This window comes from Rhodnius prolixus, unplaced genomic scaffold, assembly GCF_049639745.1.
Source record: "Rhodnius prolixus isolate KJV_2025 unplaced genomic scaffold, Rpr scaffold_10, whole genome shotgun sequence".
In the NCBI taxonomy this organism is placed as follows: domain Eukaryota; kingdom Metazoa; phylum Arthropoda; class Insecta; order Hemiptera; family Reduviidae; genus Rhodnius; species Rhodnius prolixus.
In genome coordinates this window covers 6,221,809-6,240,683 of record NW_027411615.1, presented here as the reverse complement: position 1 = coordinate 6,240,683, position 18,875 = coordinate 6,221,809, and the positions used below count along the sequence as shown (strand labels likewise).

General features: G+C 31.5%; 1 protein-coding gene and 1 long non-coding RNA gene across 8 annotated transcripts in view; one reads left to right on the top strand and one right to left on the bottom strand.

Moving 5' to 3' along the window:
- The window catches only part of ATP7 (copper-transporting ATPase 1), a 34,892-nt gene extending 16,447 nt beyond the window's left edge, over positions 1-18,445 (bottom strand). The window contains exon 1 of one of the 3 annotated variants that reach the window (XM_074134249.1): positions 18,305-18,445. In XM_074134249.1, coding sequence (XP_073990350.1) covers positions 18,305-18,357 — 53 coding nt within the window. In that variant the 5' untranslated portion in view covers positions 18,358-18,445. Of the gene's footprint in view, positions 1-6,166; positions 6,346-17,780; positions 17,916-18,304 lie in introns of those variants that run through there. The other 2 variants (XM_074134251.1, XM_074134250.1) reach the window with 2 other exon arrangements.
- Positions 1-18,875, top strand: part of LOC141457367 (uncharacterized) — a 44,185-nt gene that overhangs the window by 18,277 nt on the left and 7,033 nt on the right. For 2 of the 5 annotated variants that reach the window (XR_012460346.1, XR_012460347.1), the window contains exons 3-8: positions 1,811-1,994; positions 8,081-8,221; positions 11,454-11,582; positions 12,764-12,894; positions 14,487-14,600; positions 16,964-18,757. This is a non-coding gene — a long non-coding RNA (uncharacterized lncRNA). Of the gene's footprint in view, positions 1-1,810; positions 1,995-6,380; positions 6,647-8,080; positions 8,222-11,453; positions 11,583-12,763; positions 12,895-14,486; positions 14,601-14,653; positions 15,187-16,963; positions 18,758-18,875 lie in introns of those variants that run through there. The other 3 variants (XR_012460350.1, XR_012460349.1, XR_012460348.1) reach the window with 3 other exon arrangements.

Here is an 18,875-nt window from a genome sequence, read left to right as displayed (position 1 = left end):
TCATATTGTCCTCAAAACTTTTCCCTTAAACTTATCAACATGATTTTGTGACCTTATTTAATTTGTTACTTTCTCTTTTCTCTTGTAAAAAAAAAAAAGTAATTTTATTAGGCAAACTTTTTATTCAGAGTTCCACCATGTTTATTACTATTAAAATTATTAAGATGCGCGTCAACATAGAGTTAGAATCCTGAAGTAATTGGCGCAGACAATTTGTAGCGTACTGCCAACTCTTTATAGTATTGTTTCCTCGTTACATACATTGAGCTGTGGGAGGCTCCAAGGTAGAAAGCAGCTGTAAACGTTCTCCACATGGGAAATCGCTTAACCACTAAGCTGATTCCCTCTCTTGATCTTTTATTATAATAATCTTAATATGTAAGATAAAAGATTTAGATTTTAATACCTTCTAAAACTGGACCATAAAAAATTACAGTAAAGTGAGTATGAAACATTTACATACTCTTTATAAAGACAATCAGGCGCAACTTTTTAGTCGATCTACATATTTTTTCAAACTACCTCTTGCTAACAAATGTCTCTTCTAAAATTAAACTTAGTGAAACAACTTAATTGTTCTCATTTTCTCTCGAAATGCAGATTGCATCAAAAAGGCGATTCATGCTTGCAGACGGACAGTAACTCTATTGAAATCCATAAATCATTTTGAAAAACGTTTGGATATATCTGTTAATCCACTATAGAATTTCAAAATGATCAGTTTTCCAACAAAATAGAGCACCGTTATTGCAGGACTTTGGACTACTCCCCGTTCACCCGAGTTACCGCATTGGTATTTTTTTCTCTCTCTCTAGCAGTGTATATCGGATGAAAATAAACAACTTGAAATAGTTAAAATAATGAATTTACGAAGCTACATCAGAGATTAAACCAGTTATACTAGAGAGGGTACTTAGAAGAACGTTATATTAATAGCTTTTATTTAAATCATAAGTACAGCTGATTAATTTAACAACCATAGCTCAAAACGAGTTTTTTAAAACTTAACAAGGAAAAGAAACGGATATCCAAGGAAATCCATTTTGGAAAGCTTTTTGGTGTTTTCAAGTGGGGAGAGAGATAACAAGAGACTTCAATAGAAAATATTAACAATGACAAATAATCACCTAATTTTATCTAAATTTCATTATTTCATTACCACTTAGCCTTTTAAGAATTTTATGCAGGTGATTATGACTTATACGGAGTCATAAAATTTAATTTAATACTTTATCTAGAGTATGCATTTTTTTCTTTTTGTTATAATAAACTTTTTTGTTACCTTGTTTTATAATGTTTAAATAAGAATTGATAATGCCAAATAAACACCCTTGCCTCTAGCTCTGCTCAAAGGCTACTAAATACAAATATAAACAAAAGCCTAAATCTTAATTTTATATGTAATTGATCTTAAACTCCTGCACGTTATCAGGTGTGTGACTCACATGAATTTCTTAATACGAGAATTTGAATACTCGTAATTTGTCAGATAGCGAAAATAGTGCATATTTAATTTAATTAATTAGTAGCAATCAACATGTCCTCCATACTTTCGACGTATGTTCAAAAGTATGGATGTATTATATTCACTTTAGACCTGCAAAGTTAAGATGTATATTGTGGCACAGGGTTCGATTCCCGGTCCTGGTGGAAACACATGAATTCATGTTTAGGGGATACAAGTAAACTAAAATTGCAATTTTACCTCCTAAAGAATTATTTTTTAGTTATTATTTTTTGAAGTAATTTTAATATACATCTAAAAATTCCTATAATTTTGAGAAATATATAATTATTTTTTTTATTAAAGGCACTTCATCTGAGGTTTTTTACTCCTGGAGATTTTCACAAAGTACTGCCTGCCTTCAGGCAGTGTTCTGTCGTAAGAGACAACACCATATATCAATGGACATCACTGAGCAGTAAGAAGCTCTTGGGAAGGGACTCTTGCCTAACCACAGAGCAGATCTGTACCTTCATTCTGTGTTTTTGAGGTAAAGTTTTTTTAATTTAATGACCGATTAAATTTTCATTGAAAATTAAAGTTTAGAAAGGATAAGGTGTTTCTGTTTTTAAGTAACTCAAGTTACTGAACTGAGTAAAAGCGATAAGTGGGAAAGCCTGGATAATTATTGGAGACATCCAGGTTATTGGCCTCCTAGGTTATCGGCAGGTGATTTTTTTTTTTGTTATTTACAGCATATTAGGAATAAATAGAATTGCTTAGTGATAAATCTAATCGCTTATTCTAATTATCTGCGACAATTATGGAAGTAGAACGCCTAGCTGTCAAGATTTAGAAAAATAGATTGTAATTTGTCACAGTCAAATTCAAATCAGCAAAATTATTTAATTTTAGAGAAATCCCTTTTTTTTTAAGTAAATATAAGGGGCAGTAGTACTAAAAAATGTATATAAAATTATTAAATGACAAAAATTTTAGATCGAACATGTATGTAAAGTGCGTGTGTCATAATTGTTTTGAAAAATATTTAAAAAAAAAAACTAACACCTGCAAGGTAAAATCTCACCACATAATGACAAGCAACCTAATCATAATTCCAATACTTAATAAAATGTATATTAGATATATATATTTTTAACACTACCCGGAATAAAAATAAATACCACATTTCTTCATCAACCTTGTACTTCTCAAACTATTGGATTTGTTTGTCAGAAAATCAAAAACTAAAAATTTTAGGTAAAAAAACATAGTTCTGGCAAAACAATTTTTGATTGAAAAGAAAGTAGAAATATTAATTGGTCCATTCCAAAACTGGTTTAATACTAAACATTGTAAAATGCGCAAAAAGAGATAACTAGAATTGGTTTATAAAAGAGAAAAAAAATCTACTGTCGGCATTTTTAGTTCTTATTCATCTTTAATCTTACTAATCAATCACAGTAACTTGTCAAGTGTCGCTTGGAAATTCACTTTGGGAAAATATGTAATAAATTATTATAAAATTATTTTTGTGCAATTTAAAAGAAGCTTTTTATTTGAACTGATTAATCTATCGTAAATATTTCCATAGTTTAATGCGAATTTTTCGGGTCAAATTTTCATCGGAAATACATGTTTTAGTTTCCCTCCAAAAAAATTAGCAAATGTGTATAAAAAAGTTTCTAGAATATGTGTGTGTTTTGTGCTCAAAGAGCAGCTCTACAGAGGAAGAAATGATTTTTCATATGCTCGAGGTTTACATAGAACACGCATTGCTTATGCTATCGTATTTATATTACGGATTATGTCTGTAATAATTTTGAATGAACTAGCATAATTCTGGAATATTTGTAGTGAATTCTCATTAAATAGGTAAAATTGTGAAATGTTAAACCGACTAAAATCCACCTTATAAAAGGCTGTTCTAATTAAAAGTGTTCCCAACGTACCTAGGAGAACTTAGCCAAGTGATCATCATTAGGTTCTGACTGGTTATTTAGTAATTAGGTTTGCTTGAAGCTCTTATTTAAGTTGTCTGTTTGTCTGCTTTTAATATTTGGAAGAATCTAGAACACTCACTCTAGGACTCACGCCACTTCTAACACCAATGTAGCAGAGCTGCATCTCCGGAGCAAGAGAATCTTTAAAGCCTTGTTTACTCGAAAATTCATACATTTTCTCTCTTACAGACTTCACCAAGAGGTTCACCATATTGTCACTCTTGAATATAATATTGGATTCTCTTTGATTGAATTGTCTATCCCAATGCTTCAGCCTGAATTTTGAAGTTAGCGCTCAATCTAAACTGTTTACTATGGACTATTCTGGCCATCCAATATAGTAAATAAAATCTTATGTAAAACCATTTATGCGATTTCCTCTTTCTGATATTTTTCTCTTAACATTTTCTTTTAATATGAAATTTTTACTAAATTTGTGGATAAAACATTTCAAGGGGAATTAATATATACAACGCTATCATACAATAATAAACTTACTCCCTAATTAGCACCCTAGCGTCAGAATTTTTAAAGGCAACCATATATCTCACTTTATGAGAAATGGAAATTTGTTTTTAATAAATTTTATCTAGATAAAAGAAGAAACGTTTCTTCAAATAGGTAATTGTACAGCTGATAGGACGATCTGATCTAAATACATACCTACATACTGAGAATAAAATCTCTTTAGAAGGTCTATTTAGTTCACGAATATTTAAAGAAAAGAATTGAAAATTAAATTACAGAACCCCCTTTCGAAAATTCAAAATATACATTTCGTTTGAAAAGCATTGTTAATTTAAACTTATAGTAAATAATAAACATACATTGTTAATTTGTTTATCTAACGTTATGTATAAACATTTTTAATCACCCTAAAACATTAAACGATTGGCGATCGAATCGTTAAAAATAAAAATCTTGAAAGCAAGTCGAAACCCTTCTTTTAATATTTATTTGCCTTTACTTATTGTTGCCATGCTGAAGCATGGCACTGAAATATTGAAGCGATAAGATATATCTAGATATTTAACGAAATACTACCTTTTTTTTAATTAGTCTACAGAAAATGGCACATTCAATCACCAAGTGCCTTGAAAATCGGTACAGAAAATACCGTTTTTCTAATGAAACTCTCAATCTTTGGAAACTAGAGACTAAAAAGAGTGACTACAAATTATCATTCATAATTCTAATAAATACTCTAATTGTTTCTAAAAACTGGCTTCCTCAATTCTCTCTAGAAATTAAAAGTCAATTATAATTATCATTATATCTTCTTTTTTTTTTGTGAGTACGTGGGTATCATGGAGAGCTAATTACTACCTCAATCTTTTAGTCAGTATTGACTGAAAGGCAAACAATAAAACAAACAAGCATAATATGTGTATCACTTACAGAAATAAAAGATTTTGTACTACTTTATTAATTGTGTTAGACCAGCATTCTAATTAATGAATGGTTACTCAGATTATAATTCAAAAAATTATTTTAAAGATACTATATGGCTCACACTTCGTTTACTGCGCACAATTAAAATTAACCGCGATAATTTTAGCTAAAACAATGAGTGGTCCTCATTTAGCTACAAGTTTAATGGAAAATAAATACAAATTGCAAAAAAAATTACTAAATTTTATTGTCGTCCTAAAACCAAAAATTAATCAGAGATGAGCTGAACCCACTAATACACATTTTAATATATAAATTAACAAATGATAAAATTTAATTTATTGTTTTTTGTATAGCTTATTGCTTAAACAAGACATAATGCTTGAGGGTCTGTTGATTTGAGTCTAGCAATTATGATCTCTGCAAGAGTTGTTTGACTGAAGAAGAAACAGCATTGAGTACTGATTGCTTTCGGCAAAAAGCTAGCCTAAACATAGTTGAAAGTTAGTTCAATGATGTGTATCACAAAAGTTCGTCTTGATTGCAATAAATGTGGATTTTATGCCTTATTCTTTGTCAATTCTGATGCACTGACTGACCAAGTCATAACACTACAATATTAAAAGAACAGTCAAACGCGGTTGGAAATTGCCAAAGAATACTTCTTGGGACATTAATCGTGAATAAAGATATAATAATATAAAGATGTTTGTGGTTTTGCACGAGTCGAACATTAATTCTAGAGTTTGTTCCCTTCCATCTCTACCACTAGAGGTATTTAAAGTATGGTTAGTTTTAGCCCTGTAGGGCATATTTCAAGCATTAATAAAAATGTAAAACTTGAAAAAAGGCAGTACTCAGCTATAACTGGAACAAAGTATACTTTATTCCAAAACTGCCAAATGGAAAGTATACTTTATTCCAAAACTGCCAAATGGAAAGTATACTTTATTCCAAAACTGCTAAATGGAAAGTAAGGTCCAACGCTACCTTCACTAAAATATCTCGAATATGTTTCCACTAATCTTACTTAATTATACCAGCACTGATTAAATTAATTGTGAATAGCTCATTTAATTGTTGCCAAATTTGACAAACCATACTCGTATTTCTAAATAAATAGTAAAAAAAATTCAAAGCGACGCACCTTAGTCGGTAAGGCTTAGTAAAATGCACAATTAATTGCTTTTATTTAGCAGCAAATGATTTACATAAAATTTAATATAAATAGCCTGGCTAGCTAATTTGGTAATGTTTACTTAAACTTTTGGATATTTAGATAACATGAAATTGTTTTATAGTAACATAAATAAAAACAACTATGTACCTTGACTTTAATGGTATCCATCGAGTCATGTTAACAATGGTTTTGAAAGATAACTAGATCACAATGAAGAAAAGACAGTCTCTCCTTTCTGCATAATGGACGTAAATAATAATAATAAAACAAATTACTATAATGTATTACAATGTTTACCAACTGCAAACAAAATAGGAGTAGAACTATCTAAATTCTCTAAAGCAATTGACGTACAACCTTTCCGGCTTTCCCTTTTACATTCCCAGTAGAGGGGATTCATTCAGAAGTGGAGGGAACAAGATCATTAACTCTACTCTTTTTTTACCTTTCATTATTATTTCCTTTTATTTTGCTTTCAGAGAGGAAGTATTGCGATTGTGTATAGTGTTTGATTTTGGAAATAAACATTTGAGTTTCATAGATTTAAGAAAGTGCTTTTTAAAAAAATGAGCTTTTCGTACTGCTTCACACTCCTCTTCCACGGTCTCAAACTCCAATTCCGTCAAGGTATGGGTCATAATTTTTCCGGTTTTTATAGCATACTAAAAGGCACTTATTGATTTTTTTTTCTGGGCAAATATTCAGTGATCTTTACCATTTTAGCTCCTGACTTCATTTGAGCTATAGACTCAGTAATCTAGTGTTCATTTCTCTTCAGTAAATCTTTACAAAAGTGAATCATCTGGCGATGAGCATGTACCACTAGTGAGTGCCACTTTTCATTTGAATTTTTATTGACTTATTAGTGGATTTTTTAATTTAAGTAAGAGAAAAAATAGTGTATTTTTTCAGTCAGGGCCTAAAGTACAAGTAAATTGGATATCATCGATGGAGCGGAAGTACATACCTTTCAATTTACTTTTTTCTTACAAATAATATGTAGCTACAAGCGAGAATCGAATTGGGTTCTTTTACATATATATTTATTAGTCATTTGATAATTAGATAGAGTTAATTTTAAGTTTCCTAACTGGTAAAGAACATCTTTTGATCTGGTCCCCAACATCCTGCGAACTGGATTATCGCACAGTGGTGATTAGAGTATATCTCCGTTTCAGGGTCTACAAACGGTATTTGTATTTGAAATATTGTCCACTCAGGTTCAGTTCTGTCTTGAAGATTGTTGGTTTGTTAGTAACTGAAAGTAACAATCATCCTCCTAAAAACGTTTTCAGGCCCTAAAGCAACGTTTCAGTTTTAGTCGTTTGTTTTTTTTTTTTTAAGTGGTCCATCCAGGTTTGATGTACGTACAGTTTTTTTTATGTTTTAATGGTTCCCTAAATAAACAGAACAGGTATTTCAAATCAGAATAAATGCCATTTAAGTTAAATTGCTTAATTGTTGTGTTTGGCTTAAACCATGTGATAAGTGCATTTAGATGTTCTGTTTAATGCTTGTTGAGAATCAGAAAATTTAAAGATAAGATTGCAGTATCATCTGCAAATATTGCAGATATTGCCGTGTCCTCCTGGGTATAGTCTGGGAAGTTTTAGACTCTTGGCTTACAACACGACACTAAGACTAACCTAGTCACCGATATTAAAAAACAAATAACACTACATAACTCTTGGACAGCTCTATCCAATACTTAACTGAAAGCACTACTTAACCTCACCCTTTAGGGTTCTCCATTTATCTATCCTCAAATCTTTACTGAGTAATGCTTGATCCGTGTGGATATGGAGCATATGAGACCGCAATGTTGCAGGTAATTAAAAAAAAAATAGGAACTGTGAATCGCCTTGGCTCTAACGTGAAGAACAAATGCATAGGTCTTAAACGTACCCCAAATAGAAGACAATCTACAGATTTAATTCCACCGTTTCGGACAGAAATCAAAACGATGAAGACTACAAGTAAAACAAGCGCAAAAAAACAACAAAATAATAATAATAATAAAAATTAACAATTACTGTTTATTTATATAGAAATTTTGTTAAGGCATTTAGGAAAATGTCCAGCCTTTGGGAGGAACTGCTTCTTTTTTGGAATGACCTGGATGCTTTCAACAGTACTAGTACACTGAGTCCAGTTAAGATGTAAACTAAAGAAAAAGGGTTATTTGCAGATAGCTCTAAAAAGGTCAGTAACAAGACAAATTCATTACATGAATTTTACATTCTTCATTATATAAAATAAATAATATAATTATAAAATTTTCAATTAAAACTGATAGGCCACTATATTTGCGCAATATACGAGTAAGAACTTTAAAACAAATCGTGCGAGCCATATTTCGTGAAAAACTAAAAAACTGATTTACTAAAGTTATTCTTTTAACTGACAGTTTTCGGCAGACAAGCTTAATCCGGGACTGCTAATGAAAGAGCTAGTTTAAAAATATCTGTAAATTTTCGTTTGTGAAACATTCTGCTATTATAAAATTACTAGTATTTTGAAACTTAAAATTAATTACGGTAAAAACACGATTTCGAAAATTTATATAATAGCGGTTAACCCATATTAGAAGAAATATTCCTTAGAAGTGTCATGAACTCTTGAGAATCATAAAGACTGCAAGAACTCTAAAAAAATTTGTATCACCTTTTCGAAAATTCCAACTCATTAAATAAAAAATACTTTGCGGTTAGTTTAAAGAGTCATTTCCTTTTAGTACTGCAAGAAAGTATACATCAAGATGTTAGCAAATAATTCACTCGTTATCTATATGCTAAAAATAAACAAATGATGTGTCTTCAATCATTTTTAATTGATTTAGTGATCAATTATAACGTTTTTTGTTTTGTCAAAATTTTAAACACAATTCTCTCTAAATGAATTTAATTTTTATAAACAATACTCTGATATCTTAATTTTTCAAATAGTATATTACAATTAGAAAATTGATTAACATCCATTTCATTGAAGGAAGAGTTTTTATTTTTATCGCATTATATCTTCGAATTGTATTTAAATTTTTCCAGTGAACTAGATTCTCAAGTCACACAAAAGCTTATCCATTGTAACAAAACTACATAACTTTATAGTAAACAGTTGCTCATTGTGCCCTTGAATCATAGAAGTTTTCTTACTTCATTATTAACTGGTTATAATAAAATTAAAACCCCAATTAAACAGTCAGGATAAATCTTTTTCCACTCTGGGACTTGTTATTTATTGTTTCTTATTCTTAAGAAATGTATGAACTGCAATCTTGCCAAATTTTCTATAAATAAGTTGACGACAATTCATGCTTCGAGTTCAGTGAACATATATGGTGTGTTTACCATTTACAGTAATTAAACAAAGAAAAGTGTAAGAATGTTGAAAACTTAGTACTTCTTTCAAACCCAAGTGTCGGTTAAGATACTATATCTTTAGTCGACAACCGCCAATCCGAAGATACTGTTGTACTGAACTGACTTTTCAGGTATCCGCAATTTTATTAAAAATGGCTGTAACAATTCTACTTAAAATGCTAATATTACGTATACACATAAAACCCTTAAAAGCACAGAGAGTTTTGTGCTAGGAGACTTAAGTTGAAACCATATTTTTTCCGTGTAAGCTGGGCCGTCATAATATTTAATTAAACTCACTTTTAAGTCATTTAATTTATGGCCTAGCAAAAAGTGTCTGTCTAGTAATTAAGAGCAATGGAACGTTATTCAAAATTAATTGTAAAAAGGACTTTTCAACTAAAAGGTAATTATTGGAGGGTAAATAAAATCACGAGTGTTTCACATCCGATTTCTTCAGATTTTGCATACAATAGTATGTACAGGCTGAAACCGATTGCTTTCGTGAAAATTGATTTAATGAGGATCTGGGAACCTGAAGCGTATCACTTTTCTAACAATTTATATATCATATTGAGCCTTGAATTTGATTTTAATAACATTTAATAAAAAATCTTCAAGTTTTTATGTGTGATACTGAAGTTGAGAAATGTTGAAAAAAGAAAGATGTATGTAAGATCACATCAGTTTGTTTTATATATAACAATTCGATTGCTTTTTTGCGAGATATTAAGGGCTTTATTTATGTCTAGCGCAGGCTATCTATTGCTGAACCTCAAAATTTTATCTCTTAAGGGGTGAAGACCATTCTTATTTCACGTACTACCAGCATCAAATTACATCGAGAATGCTGTGTTTTAAATGCTCCATAATTATCTCTTATTTTATAAAAAGAGTTTATGTAAACATACTACACTTCTGATAAACATAATACATATTCTTGTAAACATAATTTATACTTGTAAACACGATGCAAACGAGAGTTTAAATGATTTATTTTTTTACTTAAACGTGATGAAATTAATTATAATTTCCTTACCATATTTTTTTGCTATATCAGGCACTATTACATAAAAGCTTATCTTATTATTATTTTTTTATGATTAAATTATTTTTAGAAAAGGTTGTAACAACCACAGCTGCGGGTCCTGGGCTTTCCCTTAGAATAGATAGCCCATTCTCCTATCCCTCTCACCTTGTCATTCGACCAGTGTGTGTTTCATTCCTACCCAATGAGTTGTTTATATCTTGTCATCCAAAATATTTTTTGGTATATCCTTTAGTAGGTTCTGTAGAAAGTCCAGGCCCACTTTAACCTTCCTAGTTTTATGTGCTTCAAATTCAATCTGGATTCATTTTAAGGCATTCTTCATTTTTTGCAAATCGTGCCTCAGATTTTTCGGAGATCCTTACTATAAAATATGAGACATCCAAATTTCTAACTATTCATCCAGTTTTTGGTGCTGTGAATGATATGTTTTAAAGTAATTTTTTTTAGCACAATATTCTTTTATGGCTTCTTTGAGAGCCTATATTAAAATTCATGGGGTGCAAAGATGGATACTCATCGTTTACTTTTAATAAATAGGATATGTTCCAACAGCATTTTATTAACTTTTACTGAATGGAAATACAATCCCAATAATTTCGTTTTTTTCATCTTCTTCTTCTTTTAACTAAAACTAACTATACATTTCTTTCCGTCTCTCAGCACCATCTAGAAAAACTCGTCTTTCATCTAAGTTCATGTTCACCCTATGATAATTATTTTCCGCAATGGCAATTATTTCATATAAGAAACAGAAAACTTCGCTAATCGATGAGATTATTTCAGCATAACTCATTCATATGATTTTAGTGGGTTTATTCGCTCAGTGACTTCAGCTTACCCCAATTAGAAAAGCATGCAAGAAAACTGACACGAGGTAAAGCTGCAGATAGACACTCCCTTGGCCATTCTCTTTCTCTCTCGGACATTACAACAGTAGTCTCAAATGCTTTATTGTAAGATGAAACTAAGTATGACAATTGTTTTCATAAATTTTATCAAATGAAATTATTCTGTTCTGTCCAAGGATTAGCAAATTGCTAGGCGCAAATTTTAGCCAGCGAGGGGCTAATTGGAAATGAAAAAGCAAGCAATCATTGTACTAAACAGAGCTCCATTCTTGAATCGTCTTTAATTTGGATCAGGTTTTAACGAGGTAAATAATAAAGAATATTAAACTATTTTAAATAAATATAAATAGAGGTTCTTCGCATGTTCAAGTCTCGAATGGCACACCTAATAAAAATCCTATCTTTGTAGTGTATATGGTCTAGGGTTGTTATGTTCATATGTCCATATGCTTGTCATGTTCTTAGCTTGCAAATTTAATGATCCACATTGAAATAATCCGATATTATAGAAATAAAAGTTTTTATTGATCTGCTTAAGAACAAATGGTTGAGATTCAAACAATTTTTGTTTCTATAATATTTTACCACAACCTTTCTCACCCACATGTTATATTACATTCAATATAATTATTTACATCGTGAATTTAATAATCAGGATTTTTAGATGACATTAACAGCTGATTTCAAGCACGTAATTTACGAACAAAAAGTAAATTTTTGTCTCAATAGATATTATTTATAACTCACTTCAGCAATACTTTTTGGGAGGAGGGAGATTTTGTAAAATTAAAAAGTTACCAAAAATGAAATAATACATACCTCCTAATAAATAACACAGATGAATAACATGAAGTTGAAGTGTTACGGATGTTATTTCTATTGCGTAACAGAAAAATTTGAGACATTTTTGGAATAAAAATGCGAATGAAAAGATTTACCAATAAGTTCATAACTGTACTAGAAAATTTTCGAAACATAGATTTTTTTAAAAAAATTAAAAACGAAAACATCAAAGCCGAAAACAATATAAAGAGAAAAGAAATAGTCACAAGCAAATAATAAAAGACTTAAATATAAACTAGGAGATAACTTTCTAAACAGTTAATAACCCTTTACCTATGCTACCTTATAATACAATGAAAAGATATCAAATGTTCATAGAATATGCATATGGTGATTGCTTTTTTACTAATTATAGTACTATATGTTAAATGAGTTGACTCATAGAAAATGCCAAAATTGGACACATAAGAATTTGCTATCGATGAGATCATTTCAGCACAACTCATTCAAATGATGTTTTTCAGACCATAAATATCATAAATATGGTGTAAATTGAAATAGCAACAAAGGTTGAGTAGAAATAGATTGGAAGATTACCAAAATTGACTTGAAAAAACATCTTATTATAGAAATCTAAAAAATTAACCTGAATGATTTTCATTAATTATTTACTGGTTGTTTATCATTATATTATTTGTTTCAGAAAAAAAGGTGTCACTTCAATAACTTCACGGTTTCACCGTCGACATTCAAAGGATAAGACCGGTTAAACGAAATGTCTAGTTCAAAATAAATAATCACAAGTTGGTTCAAACATCTTATAACTAATTTTGAGTAAGTATAAAAAAGCTTTTTCTTATTTTCATTTATAGAAACAATAAATTTTCATGATTATTCTATTTTTTAAGTATGTGAAAAGTCATGTCTGATTCCATAAACTTCAAGATATAAGTCATGTCCGCTTATAACAGAATTACAGCACCTAATTCTTAAGTAGACACCATCTCAATTGCTTATTCTCCATTAGAATTAGATTAGGTTCCTTGGAGATTGATCAGTTAGCGTCTTTCATCACAACTCAATCTATTGAGGACCGCCTGTACTGTTAGTGCACCCTCTGTGTGATTGAGGAATCAAGAGAAGGCCTCCTGAATAATGCCATGAATTTGTCTTCTCAAAAGGTCCGAACTTCAAGCCCTTTGTACTGACACAAATATGAAGTGCCGCCAGAAGGATAGAAAGTCTACCTGAAACCCACCTACTTTTCTGTCACATGCGATTGCATACGTTTTCTCTATCTGTAGCAGCCTATGAAAACCTGTAACTCTTGCTTGATACAGAGCCATACGTTGTGGTAGTTTATTGTAAACTTAGCTAATAAAGAACCTTTGGAGTGTCCCTGGTGTGTGGCTCCAACCCTCTTCTATTTCTGCGACCAACTGGACATTTTGAATTGTTAGCTGTAGATGTAAGCCATTTTGCGGCAAAAGGATTCTGGTATCATGCTGGAACTTCCTCAGCCCTCTTCCGTCACATGATCCTTTGGCCTGAATGCCAAATCATCTAGATAAGGGAGGGATAAAAGCCTAGTTTTGGTGCCCAATTCTCGTGCATTATCAGACGGGTTTAACGTCTAACAACTAGACCTCTTGGATGGTGGTCAGAAACTCGTTACTAATATTAATTTAATTACTAATTTAATACTAATTTATTTTTTAAGGCGCGTCAAGATCTTGAGTTATTGGTGCTCGAAACTTTTTCCAGTACACTACTGGCCTCTGAGCAAATCCCTTCCTTCTCATACTTTACTAATTTAGCATTTTCCCAACGGATAAAAAGAAGCCACTCTTGGAATTCGAACTGGAGTTTAAACCAAACCCATCCCCATTTTAACTTAATAAATCTAAGCTTTTTAATTTTTTTTCCAATTTGCTCTTTTCTTCTTGAAGATTTTAAAGAAATAAAATTATAGCCTAAAACAGTCAAAAGATGGGACATAATAAAGCGAGAAAACGTACATTTTTCTAAATACCTAGAAAGATAAATTTTAAATTTGGAAACTACTTTAAAACTCAAACATTTTACAGAATACTGTTAATAGTCCAATTAGATTAATCGAACATGATCTTGCTATGACCAAATGTCATAAGTAAGGCAATTCATTTCAAAGAACTGCTCGGTAAAATAAAGAAAGATTTTACGCCCCAATCAGTTTTTCAAGTATAAAGAAGGCAAACAAATTTTAAGAAATTAAGCTTACTTTAAACCAATAATTCAGAGCAAATTTGGGGCAGATTTGAGTATTTTAAGTGAATTTAGAATCCAAATATTATCAATACAATACAAACATCACATTACAAAAAAAAAAAAAATGAAAGCAAAATTTAAATAGTATGCTAAATTGAATTCAATGTTTTGAATTGCAGGCAAACCGCAAATCATCAATCTGTATATACATCCCAGCTCAGTAAAATGAAATCATGCTTTTTATGTAAGGCTGTGCAAAATAAGGTATTAATTAAAAAAAAGTTCTATATAAGGTAATTATTTTATAAAAGTTATAATAGTTAATGTAACCTCCTAACTTCCACAGCTAAACACTCTCTTCCCAAGTTCTTGCATCAAAGCACAGTCCGTAACAATCAACTTTTAAAAGAAAATATGTACTTGGCCCCAGCCAACTATTGTAACATGTACTGTAACAACTGCCAAAAATCCAATTCAACCATCAGTTCATTATTTTATTGTAACCACATCTCTTTGTCTTCTAATAGGAATAGATTCTTCTTATTGATTGCAATAGGAATGTAATTAACTACTTCGAAGCGTAAGCTTAGTTAAATTAATCTCATCAAATAAGATGCAACAGTAAAAAATCATAAAAAATTTGCTTAGCCCAAAAAATACGGAATCAACATTTTTTTGCCCTTTGTATACGAGGGTCGTTTGAAAAGTCCGTGCAAAGTCAGGGAGATAGCACCACTGGCGCGTATCGAGGTTATGTTTAGTTAGTAGCATCTCTTGGAAGAACACACACCAAGTTTCAGCCAGATCGGTCTATTTCTTTGTGTTTGGCATTCGTTTGAATCGAGGAAGTCGAGTGATTTTCAAAAAATGGACGAAAAAGAATTTCGTGTGTTGATTAAATACTACTTTATGAAAGGCAAAACGCCTCAGGAGACTAAAGAGAAGCTTGATAAACATTATGGTGACTCTGCACCTTCGATTAGAACAGTTTATAAGTGGTTTCAAAATTTTCGGAGTGGCCATATGGGCACAAGTGACGCTGAACGTTCTGGACGCCCTGTTGAGGTTACTACTCCAGAAATCATTGATAAAATCCATGATATGGTGATGGATGACAGAAGAGTGAAGGTGCGTGAGATTGCTAGTGCTGTGGGCATCTCGAATGAACGGGTACATAATATTTCGCATCAACATTTGGACATGACAAAGCTATCCGCAAGATGGGTGCCGCGATTGCTCACGCTTGACAAAAAACGAAATCGTGTGAAGTGTTGCAAGGACGGTTTGCAGCTGGTTCCAGAAGAATCCGCAGGACTTTAAGCGTCGTTTCGTCACTGTGGATGAAACATGGATACATCACTACACTCCTGAGACCAAAGAACAATCTAAACAATGGGTTACCAAGGGGGAATCTGCGCCAAAAAAGGCGAAGACCGTTCCTTCGGCCGGAAAGATTATGGCGACTGTCTTTTGGGATTCGCAAGGAATAATCCTCATCGACTATCTGGAAAAGGGTAAAACTATTACAGGTGCATATTATTCATCGTTATTGGACCGTTTGAAAACCGAGCTGCAAGAAAAACGCCCACGATTGGCCCACAAAAAAGTCCTTTTCCATCACGACAACGCACCAGCTCACACCTCAGCAGTTGTGGTCGCAAAATTAATGGAAATAGGGTTCCAACTCGTTTCACATCCCCCCTATTCTCCAGACTTGGCTCCCTCGGACTACTATTTGTTCCCCAATATGAAGAAATGGCTGGCGGGAAAAAGATTTTATTCAAACGAGGAGGTGATTGCAGAAACGAATGGCTATTTTTCAGACTTGGACAAACCCTATTATTCGGAAGGGATCAACAAACTAGAGCAGCGTTGGACGAAGTGTATAAGCCTAAAAGGAGACTATGTTGAAAAATAAAAAAGGTTTACCCCAAAAAATTAAGTAGTTTTTATTTTTGCACGGACTTTTCAAACGACCCTCGTATATCATTTAATAATTCACAAAGAGAATTTCCTTCACATATTTATTTAACTTCAGATTAAACTTCGATCTGTCTTAAATCTGAATTAACTTATTATCAATCCGTTATTATTGTAACATTTTATTTTTACTCTTCTTTCCTCTGCAATTATTAACTTCACAGGTCACTTCTGAATCATCATGCATAATGTGTCTGTTTTAAGACCACAGCTGTAGTTGCTATTCCAATACTTTCTGAATTCACTCTGAGCAGAAAGCATACTTTTTTTTTACATTTAACTAAAATGTGTCCGCCACATTTGTGGGGTCAGAAGACTTCTTTATTAGACCATTTTCCTGTTTTAAATGAGAAGGTAATTTAGATTATCGTTAATAATTGTTAGACATCAGATACTTCTCTGAAATAATAAATATAATGTTAAATCATATTATTCCTCTCTCCTGAGTAGTATCACATTTATGAATTAAATCCAGTACAAAGAGAGTAGCTCAATATATACGCTGAAGTACGCCTGTTATGAAAGTAACTTCTCGAACTGATCGTTCACGCCGAGCCTGGCCAATCTTACGGGTTACAAAGTCCTTTGGAAGAGCATCACTGTTCCGCGAGCCGCATATTGATCATATTAATGTATAGAGGGATAATGCTTCAAAAAAATCTTTTCGTATTTTTAGGTAAGAATAAAAGCAGAATTCTTCGAGATAAAATTCAGAACAAAATACATCCTAATCTAACACCGACCCTTAGATTTTCTGTTAAAGTGAGTTTTTAACAGTTCACTGTTCAGTGGCGGTGGAGAAATAGTGCAGACTGCAACGAGAGACCACTGTCTGGAGGCTAGCAAAGGAAAAAGGCTTCAGGCGCTAATGACCTCAGAAGTAGAAGCGCCTTAATTTCTAAAATTCACAACAAATATATTATGCATTAATGCTTAGAAGCCAAAGCAAAAACTCAGTCTGATGATGGACAGAGTTATCTGTAACGAGGGAATGTGTATTAACTTCATAAAAAAGATTACAGATTTTAAGGGAAAAAGTAACTTTAATGAATTACTGTATCAAGTGGGCCAAATACGATACTTTCTTCAATCTATTTTTTTTTTTTGCCTACCCTTTAAGAAATCTACAAGCTAAAACTATTATTTTTATATCTAACCTACCTAATACAAAACAACGTCCAGTTTGTTTAAAACAAATTCTGTGGTATTTGTATTCACACATTAATGTTAACAAATTAAAAGAAAAAAAACTGTTAAGACTAGAACCTCAAAAGCTGATTCTTATTTTTGCGCTACAAAAAAAAACTCATGAGTAAAATTTAATTGCAAAATTGCTTAAATAGCTGCTAACGAAGTGGCGGCACTTCCCTTTCAGAAATGTCAAGGCCAACTATTGAAGTTATGATTTTTTTTTTATTCTAGGCAAACAACATTCAATAACTACATAATAATTGAATAAATTATCCAGTATAAGTTTTAAAACAGTTTCTTACAATATTAAATATGCAGTAGATTCGACTGTTGGCTCTGCTTTTTTTCATTGTCAATTTCATAAAGAACTGATTTGTTTATTAGTTTCCTTAGTAGATTGGGTGTAAGAGTATCCACGGCAGTAGAATTTTCATAACCTTTAGCAAAACAAGTACCAAACTTCATCAGTACATTAAGTTTTACTAGACAAATAGCATATACAAAATAGTATTTCACTGCTATGTTTAAAAAACATTTTTAAAGTGTTAGGTTAATTTATTTTCCCATTTGGTAAATAATGAGCTAAATCATACTATATTACCATGACTTGCAAAATGTTGTATAGGATGATGTTTAAAAAGATCAATCTGTAACAATATATAACATCCATTCATATATGTTTTCACTAAAGCAAGAAACATCGTTTTCTTCCAACCACGAACTTTATACAAATCATAGCTTAAACTTCTACTAATTAACCAGCTTTTGATGTGGAAATGTTCCATTAAGGAAAGGGCTATTTTATGAAAGAATTCATAGTACTTACTATTTGTTGTTGAGATCTTTATTATCACCTTCATTACAGTCAGTGCTATTCATTGCAAAATACAGCCAGATAAAAAGTGATCAGCCCCAAAAATGTTGATTGTCATAGTCAAGTTGCACTTCCACAATATATAACAAATTTATTGTTGGTGATGTACTTAATAGAGAATACCTCAATCCTAAAGTCCTACTATAACTAGTAACTACAACTTGCTATACGAACCTTCTCACCACATCGTACACCATATTTGTTACACCTGTTAACTGTAACATTCTTAACCTTCCTCCTAAAGGTCGTCTAGTAGTTTTCTCATGCCAGAGAACTAAGACAAAACTACTCACATTCGTTGTTTAAATAATGATAGTTGAGACTGCCAACAAAAATAAAAAAAATGAAGTTCACAGACCGAAACATTGAATTACAAATCGTATTATCAGCAAATGGGAAAGAACGGTTAGAATTCACTTTTTGAATACACTCAGAGTAATTTTTAATAAAAATTAAATTGTGATTTTTGCTATTTACTCTATTTTTTACATAATCCAAAACTGTATAATAAATTTTGTATTTT